General features: G+C 39.5%; 1 protein-coding gene across 1 annotated transcript in view; it reads right to left on the bottom strand.

Moving 5' to 3' along the window:
• Window positions 1–10,000, bottom strand: part of kiaa0586 (KIAA0586 ortholog) — a 280,836-nt gene that overhangs the window by 145,151 nt on the left and 125,685 nt on the right. The window contains exon 13 of the mRNA XM_056476393.1: window positions 5,430–5,548. Coding sequence (XP_056332368.1) covers window positions 5,430–5,548 — 119 coding nt within the window. The remainder of the gene's footprint in view (window positions 1–5,429; window positions 5,549–10,000) is intronic.

Raw genomic sequence — 10,000 nt, 5'->3', positions numbered from 1 at the left:
TGTCCCTATATCAAAATTTCAGTAGCGTGTACCAACACTGGCAAAAAATATATATATATTAAAAATGAATGAAAAAACCAGCATTTAGTGAGAAAAGAAATCTGACTATAGTGATATGGTTATGCTTGCACAAGCTCTGCAATGCATTGCATCATCTTGACAGACATGACAGCTTCATATTATATTATAAAAAATCTCGGTATAATATAGAACATTATATAAGTGTTCAATTTTATTTCTTCAAGAACAAAACAGAGGCTCACGGGAGTACATGCAAACTTTTCATTTTCCTGGCAAAACAATCCGGAGTCCTTTACATAAAAAATCAGTCCTCAGAAGCAAGGGAAGGTCTCGCATATAAAAAATATTTGTGCATTCAATGCATTTTTGCTGCATTTTAAAAAACTAATCAAATATTTATAATGTATTGAAACTGCAGTTACTACAATGTCAAACACAGTTTATTTCAGCCGTCACTCACGAAACTTTGAAGTGTGTACTTATATGCATGAAAATGTCAACTTTTATTCAACTCAATTATAAATGGATTACAAAGAGGAATGCTTACACAAACCTGGTACAAGAACATCAGATTAAACTAAATTGATCCAGTACTACTAGTGTTGCAGAAAGTCTGATAATGCTACATTTTAAAGGATCTTTTCGAAATAGGCTCATTTTATATACCGACTAGAGTTATATAGCTGAATTTTATCATATTTGAATCCATTCAGCTGATCTTCATGGCTGTGTCCAAAATCGTCTACTACTCAGTAAGTAGCATTTGAATTTACTACTTGACCGTTAGAAAATTATGTTCTATACAGTATGAATGTGAGTAGTATGAATGGAATTCGGACATACAACATCCACCATTTTAGGTCATCCAGGTACGTTTCAGATATTGTTTTTCAAATTCTATAAATTTGGACACACTACTCGGCTCGCATACTGTTTTTAGCGTACTATGTAGTATGGAAGTATACAATTTCGAAAGCAGCCCAGGACTGGGGGGAGCACTTTCAGCATATCTTAGCATAAATCATTGAATCAGACCATTAGCATTCATTCATTCATTCATTAATTTTCTTGTCAGCTTAGTCCCTTTATTAATCAGGGGTCGCAACAGTGGAATGAACCGCCAACTTATCCAGCACATGTTTTACGCAGCGGATGCCCTTCCAGCCGCAACCCATCTCTGGGAGAGATCCATACACACTCATTCATACTCATACACTACGGACAATTTAGCCTACCCAATTCACCTGGACCACATGTCTTTAGACTGTGGGGGAAACCGGAGCACATGAAGGAAACCTATGCGAATACAGGGAGAACATGCAAACTGACTCGAACCAGCGACCTTCTTGCTGTGAGGCGACAGCACTACCTACTGCGCCACTGCGTTGCCCGACCATTAGCATCTCACTCAAAAAAAAAAAAAAAGCTATTTAAAGCGTGACCCTTCTTTGTTGTTACATTGTGTACTAAAATCAATGATATTACGCAGCCCTTAAAAATAGTCCCAGCTAGATAACTAGGCAACAGCACTACAAAATATAATTTTTGCTGGTGCATTTATAACGCCATCTACATCATTACACCTAGACATATCGACCTGGAAAACACCAACTTTTCCTTTTCTGTCAGTCTTAATACACAATGAAACTAGAGTCAAAGCTTCAATGAGGAAAATACTTTTTTTTTTAATTGAAATGCTTATGGTCTAAAATAATTAAATGATTTAGGTCGAGCTAAAAAAAAAATGCTCCTGCCATACACTGAGATTGGCTGAATGGATTAAAAAATGTTAAATGTTTATCACTAGAGGAGATGTCAAACATGCCTATTTCCAACAAAAAAGTGGAGTGTTCCTTTAAAAACATGCACTGATTTGGTACCAAAGCACCTTTACGTTTGACGACATCAATCTGCACTGTGAAACATTAGCAGGACAACAAAAGGCGACATTGAACAAAGTCTCCATCCCTATCCTGAATTCGTGAGTGCACTAGGAATACACTCCGGCAGCCTAAATGCACCTCTGCCAAAGCCCTAAAGTCTGCACATCCATCGCCTTGATGGAGCGCAGATAGCATCAACACGCTGTTTACAGGCAAGGGCACAACGTGACCCCAATACGCACGCAAGAGGGATATTAAAGACAGACGCACTCCTGCAGATGGAGCCCACACACACACCTACACATTACTTCATCTCTCGACACACTGCAGAGCGACTGTAAAGGACATCCACGCTACTTTAAAGTGCCGTGTCAGCCCAAAACACATTCGCACACATCTGGTTAACCGGGAGGCCAATCTGGCAACATGATTGGCATCTGTTCTGCAGCAGGACCGTGAGATGAACGGGTTCAGCCAGAGGTGTGTTAGGATAGGTTTTGCGTCGCAGTTTGCAGGGAGGCAGGTTACGGACGCACATGGCCCATTACATAGAGACTCGAGTCTGGCCTCGGCACATTAACGGGCGAACGAGGAGGCTGGCATTAGCATAAATCTGCTGCGAGCGCCGCAATCTGTTTTTCCCAGCCTTCCATGCAAAGCAGGGGAAACATAAGCTTTACGATTTCCATAATTTGGCTGAAGGGCATCCAAACAGTGGCTCAGGAGCAAGAAGCACTGACTCATCTGGAATGCACAAATACTTCTTGATAGCAAACATGTGGGATCCGCCGAAGGAAGGCTTGAAAGGATGCGTTTGTATTCCAGAACCTCAAGAGAGTGCAAGCTCTGAAATGCGAAACCAGATCGGACAGATTAGCGCAATGATGGACAGTAAGAGACGCTATTATGGGCTATTGGCAAACCAGAGAAGCCGCAAGGCGTGCAGGGAAACAAAGACCCGAATGACGGGATAGAATTCGCAGCCCCCAAAATGCTTTGGAACACATCCAAGAACATGTAAATGACTGGACTGGAGGACACTGCAGCAGGAGACCTGGGAGAGGAGAGCGATGATGAGATGATTAAAACAAAAAAAATGCACATAAATATGTGCGCGCACGCCCCGCTTCTGCAACCACATGCAATTTAAAGCAACAAATGAAGTCACGTCTTCACCGCTGGGGCTTCCACCAGAGCAATTTCATCTACAATCAATAAAGTAAGAAATTCACCTCAGAGAGCGGTGTGCGCAGGCCGCTCGAAGCACCTCGGGCATGCAAAAGCAGCAATCAGTGTGTGAATTACGAGTCTTCACAAGGGCTCTTCATTATCAATAACAACATTTTGGGATGAGAAGATAAAATGGCTTATTATACGGAGTTGTGCGCCATTCATTAATGAATGTAGAGTAGCTTTCAATTACTCGAGCTGAGGTGGCAAACAAGACTGACATGCAAATTAAATTTTAATTGAAAAGAGGCTAAATTAAGCTGAATTGCAATGCAACAACATTTCAAATAAAAATATTTGAAAGAAAACCTTTGAATGCTGAACATTTGCATAAATAAAGAATAAATGGGAACACTTTAGATTAAGTACCAATGCTTACTATTAACTTACTAGTGGCTTATTACATGCGTATTATTAAGATGTTGGCTGTTTATTAGTTCTCAAAGTACTTATTATATCACATCCCTAATCCTAACCTAAATAAAACCTTAATAACTATGAATAAGCAGCAAATTCTGAGTTTATTGAGGCAAAAGTCATAGTTAAAGGTATATTAATAGCAATAATTTTAGCCTAAAATCTTAAAAGAAAGCGCGACTGAGGAAAGGAAAGATTTGTAATAGAATTGAAAACAAAGAAACACATTACAGTTAGAAGTACAAAACAAGTAGTACATGGTGTATTACACTCGCAGTGCAAGATTTATTGCACAAGTCGATTTTGGAATAAGATTCTTTTTGTGTCCCATACGTTGCTGTGTTCAGTACAATGTCAATGCTTAGATATTCCTGAAATAAGTTAAACTTACAAAAACGGAACCGCAAATTTTCTAGAAAAGCCACATTTATCAGGACAACTTTCAGTACTTCCAATATCCAGTGAGCGGCAGTTCTGTGGGCGGAAATGTCTTGTTGATGCAAGAGGTCAGAGGAGAATGGCCAATTCTATCAGGTTCGAGCTGACAGAAAGGCAACAGTAACTCAATTAACCACACGTTACAACCGAGGTATGCAGAAGGGCATCTCTGAACACACAGCATGTCCAACCTTGAGGCAGATGGGCTACAGCAGCAGAAGACCACACCGGGTTCACTCCTGTCAGCTAAGAACAGGAAACTGAGGCTACAATTCACACAGGCTCACCAAAATTGGACAATAGAGGATTGGAAAAACGTTGCCTGATCTGATGAGTCTCAATTTCTGCTGTGACACTCAGATGGTAGGGTCATAATTAGGCATCAACAACATGAAAGCATGGATCCATCCTGCCTTGTATCAACGGATAAGGCTGGTGATGGTGGTGTAATGGTGTGGGGGATATTTTCTTGGCACACTTTGGGCCCATGAGTACCAATTGAACATCACGTCAACACCACAGTCTACCTGAGTATTGTTGACTATGTCCATCCCTTTATGACCACAGTGTACCCATCTTCTGATGGCTACTTCCAGCAGGATAACGCGCCATGTCATAAAGCGTGAATCATCTCAGACTGGTTTTACTGAACATGACAATGAGTTCCCAGTACACAGATGGCCTCCACAGTCACCAGATCTCAATCCAACAGAGCACTTTTGGGATGTGGTGGAACAGGAGATTCGCATCATGGACGTGCAGTCGACAAATCTGCAGCATCGTTGAGATGCTATCACGTCAATATGAACCAAAATCTAGGTAAGGTGTACCCAATAAAGTGGCCGGTGAGTGTAAGGACAAATGAATAACAGAACATAATTAATTCATCCTCCCTCAAGTGCAAACTTTTATAAATGCCTTTCTTCTGTTGAACACAAAAGAAGATATTTTCAAGTGAGCTGAAAACAGTTGACTTCTATAGTAGGGAAAAACAAATACTGTGGAAGTCAACGACTACAAATTTCCAGCTTTCTGCATATCCTTTTGTGTAATCTCAAGCAGATTTGGAACAAGTGTAGAGTCAGTAAACAACGGCAGAATTTTCAGTTTTGAGTAAACTATCCCTTTAAACTGATTGATCAGTAGACAGATATGTTGAATGAATGAGGCAAAGCGAATTCCGAATACATTTTGTGCAAACTGAAATTCACACTCATGAATTATTCAAAGCTGAATTTTCCACAAACCATCTTATACTACAAAAAAGGAAAGAGAAATAAAAAAGGTATCACAGAAGCTCTGGAGTTTGACGGAAAACAGAAAAGCGGCTATGAAAGGTATGAACTCTGGCTTGCATTGATCACTGCTGTGTTGATTCGACTGCCACTTTCTACTCTCTCAGTGCAGAAAACTTGCTAAGCAGATTTGCGGAAAGCTTGCCTGCTGCCGTTTTGCGTTTAACTGTGACTCGGGGGCCGTCTGTGGATGAGCCGCACCGAACATCTGCAGCAGATGAAAGGCTCTCTTCTCCGTTCCCATGGGCCACTCCGCAATTCCCACTGTCGTCCCCGGAGAGTCACGGAAGAGAGAGAAATTAGGCCAGCTCTAATCTACAGCCCTCCAGAGACCAAGTCTGAGCTTGGCGAGTCAATCCAATCCAGGCTGGGCCGGTCTGGACTCTCTCCTTCACAGAAACCCTGCGAAAATGGCTGGGAAGTTTTTAATGAGACTCTGGAACTTTTCGCTTACACATTTGGTGCGTGGGGAAATAGGACAGCCACAGGGACGACACTGGTGGACCATTACGATGCCTTGGGAATCGCCGTCCACTAGTAAAAGATGTGCTTCTGGTTGATGTTGTGGTATTACAGAGGTTATCAGGAGATGCTGCACTTTAGATGAAAGTTAGACAGGTCCGATAGCCACGGTTGGGGAATGAGTTTGTGTTATTCTAAAATATAACTTGGAAAATTGTCTAACCTACTTAGCACTTTCATTTTAGGCTACAAAATTTCAACATCCATGCTGTGAAGAGCAGCTTAGACCAGGGCTTTAAAAATAAGGATGAGCAGATGGGAAAATGTAAGTATTGACAATTAATTATTTTGATCCTACAAGAGGGGTTTTATGCATTGCAAAACTAAACATTTGGCTTCTGAACACTATCCCTTTTTTTTTTTTTTTTTGCTATTTTTTTATGTAGATGTGGATTAAGTTAGCTTTTAGAAGACTTAAAAAAAAACTGTATGTAGATACTTTTTGTTAGGAATACAAATCATTTAACACCTGACAAAAGCTTAATAATAATGTTCAAAGATACAAGAAGTGGCAGTCCTTATTTCCTTATATATGTACGTACTGTGTATGTATGTATGTATGTATGTATGTATGTATGTATGTATGTATGCATGTATGTATGCATGTATGTATGTATACATTGTATTGTATGTATATTATATATATATATATATATATATATATATATATATATATATATTAAATTATGCAAATTAATTATGCAATTAAACAACAGTAAAATTAGTAAATAATTATGCTCGTGGTAGGAAAAATTGCAATAGACAAATAAATAAAACAAAAAACATAAACCAAAGCAAAACAAAACAAAAACAAACCCCCCCCCCCCCCAAAAAAATAAACAAAAAAACACAAAACAAAGTAAAACAAAACTAACAACCCAGAAAACTAAACAAAAAAAACACAATACATAACAAAAAAGAAAACAAAATCACAAAAACACAAACAAAGCAAAAAACAAACACACATAATAAAAGAAACACACAAAATAACCAAAATGAACTAAACAAAAAACATAAAAACGCAAAGCAAAAAAATACACACATAACAAAAAACAAAACAAAAACACAAAACAAAGCAAAACAAAATGAAACACACAAACCCCCACAAAAAACTAACAAAAAATCAAAACCATACAAAACAAAAAACAAAACAATAACACAAAACACAAAACAAAGCAAAACAAAAAACACAACAACACAAATAACACACAAAAAGCACAAACACAAAACAAAACACAGCTGAACAAAATGAACCCCCCCCCCCAGAAAAAAATTTAACAAAAAAAAAAACACAATACAACACAAAACTAAGCAAAAAAAAACATAAAAACACACACACAAAAAAAAACAAAACAAAGCAAAACAAAATCTCAAAAAACTAATCAAAGCAAAACAAAAAAGAAGAAGAAGAAAAAAAAACATTGTTAAAATTTGTTAACAAAACGGCATAAATTACTAACAAAACAGCATAAATTTCCAAGCTGACTCAATTAATTTACCAATTAGGCCGTCATATACAATACATTAGTACCTGGTGAAATGGGTCTATTGGTATCATCTGCCTGGTGAGACTAAGTATTAAAGGATATACTGTAATATTATAGTGTAGTAACCAACTGAAGTGGTCTGAGATGCTCTTCTCCAGGTAGCGTAAAAATGTCCAAGGAACTATGAAACTATGCTAAATTACCTTAAACATAATTAAAAAAAACATAAAAAGTGAATGTACTAACAGAACACCAACATCTTCATGACTTTATTTATCTGCAGCTATTCTCATCAGGAGCATCAGGTAGTGAAAGAAACTTTCATACGACTATGAAGGGAGTTGAGCATGCGGACAGCAATGAGGGCCACTGCATTGCAGATGTGATTAGCGAGTCTTTGTTCACTGTAGCGTATCACAGATCAGAGGTCAGTCCGGCATACGGGCCACAAAATACCCACCTGCCATTTCTAACATTTCTAGGCCATTGTCAGCCACTTCGTTCATTCTTATACTCTAAGCCACAATTTCAGGAGCTATTTGAATACTGTAAACAGCTTTAGCAGTGCAAAGGTGCCTTCGTCACCACCATTTTTTTCCTCCATGCAATACCTTTAATTACCTCTTGAGTCCATAGAAGAAAATAACGACGGCAATTCAGCGTTAGCAAACTAATGGAACGTTTCGGCGCCAGGAGGTCGTAATCCTCAAAAGGAAGAGGGGAGGGGGATAAAAGAAACTAATCAACTCATGATATGAATGCTTTCAAAATGTTTTCAATTGGCTATTTGCAATTACTGGCCTAAAAAGTGCCCTCGTAAAAGCGCGACGGTGTTTTCATACATATGGCTGTTCGGGCTAATAAACAGAATTACCTCCGAGCGCACAAGGTCGGACCTGAGACGGAGCTCGCAGTGATTGGAAACGGGGAAAATGAGAGCGTAATAGAAAGGCATTAATGTCCCTGACAGTGAAGTGATTAAACGAGAGCGGCATAGGAAGGCTTTTTAACGAGTGGAGAGGCAGCCGTAATTAAGAGCTAAACTCACACCGCTGAAATGTCTGTCTAATTAAGTCCATTCTTTAATGCTGCCATGCGCTCCGAGCCAGCCGTAGGAGAGACGCTTTATGACTGCAGCATGTGGAGGCTGTCGACGACGTTCATGCAGAGTTGGAGGTCTTTGTTTAAGGATGGACGGAAGTATACATAAAAATGATGTGGTCAGTCATGTCTTGTCTTTCTAAACAACATAGTAATTCATGAGGCTACGATTTCAACACTAATAAAACTATAGTCATCAAGTAGTCAAAAACTGGACATCAAGTAGGGCTGCTTGATTACAGAAAAATCACAGCTATTATGGTAAATATCGTAATCATGATTACTTAAAACAATTATGAGTGGGCCTTATGACTGTGGGCCCAAGCGGCAACATCCCGCTCTCCCTCATGTAGCTAATATGGAAGTAACTGAAACTGCAATTCATCGAATCCTGAGCAGCTACTGTGATGGTCATGGAAGAGTGGAGAACATGAGACTGATTCCTGTGACGCTCCAGAGACAGACGAGTCTTCGCTGAGGCCAGCTTCCAGCCTCCGCCACTGAGACTGCAGCTCTGCACAAGACGTTTGGCCAGCGGAGAAATTAAAATGATCGTGCCCAACTGAGCCTGGTTTCTCTCAAGGTTTTTTTTTTCTTCACTTCCGCCTTTAGTGAAGTTTTTTTTCCCTCTCCGCTGTCGCCACTGGCTTGCATGGTTCGGGATCTGTAGAGCTGCGCATCGTTGGATTTGCTCTTCAGTATTTGGACTCTCAGTAGTGATTATTAAACCACACTGAACTGAGCTCAACTGAACTGAACTTAAACACTACACAAACTGAACTACACTGTTCCAATTTACTATGACCTTTTATGTGAAGCTGCTTTGACACAATCTACATTGTATAAGCGCTATACAAATAAAGGTGAATTGAATTGAATCGAAATTCCGCTAGGCCTGGCTCCATAATTGAGCACATTTCTAATGACCCCAATGATAAAATGGCCAGCTTTAATACAGAAAAAAGATGTTTATGGCCTGGTACAAGAAAAAAGATTTTGGTTCATATACTAGAGTGGTTGAGCTCATTCATTCATTCACTTTCTTTTCGGCTTAGTCCCTTTATTAATCTGGGGTCACCACAGCGGAATGAACCGTCAACTTAGCCAGCATATGTATTACGCAGAGGATGCCCTTCCAGCTGCAACCCATCACTGTGAAACATCCATACACATTCATTCACACACATACACTACGGACAATCAAGCCTGCTCAATTCACCTATACCACATGTCTTTGGAATTGTAGGAGGAAACCGGAGCAAACCCACGCGAACATGGGGAGAACATGCAAACTCCACATAGAAATGCCAACTGACCCAGCCATGGTCGAGCTCAAGCGCATCAAATGAAAAGCATCTTGAAGGGGGCGTGGCATGTCAGACACTAGAGAGAATTTGATTCGTCAAGATTTGATGAGAAACAGAAGTATGAGGTGAGGTGATAAAATGGATATATTTAGGCGGAAGTGACAAACGTTTATATCAGTTTCATATTTTCTAAACACAAACTGTTTTCACACTAGCTTATAGATATCTTAAAAACTAAAAGACTGAAACTAACAGCTTGGATGAGGACTGTTTTTTACTCTAAAATGCAGTTTAAAACA

Source organism: Danio aesculapii, chromosome 17, assembly GCF_903798145.1.
Source record: "Danio aesculapii chromosome 17, fDanAes4.1, whole genome shotgun sequence".
NCBI lineage: Eukaryota > Metazoa > Chordata > Actinopteri > Cypriniformes > Danionidae > Danio > Danio aesculapii.
Note: the sequence above shows the minus strand (reverse complement) of the source record. Positions and strands in the feature narration are given on the sequence as shown.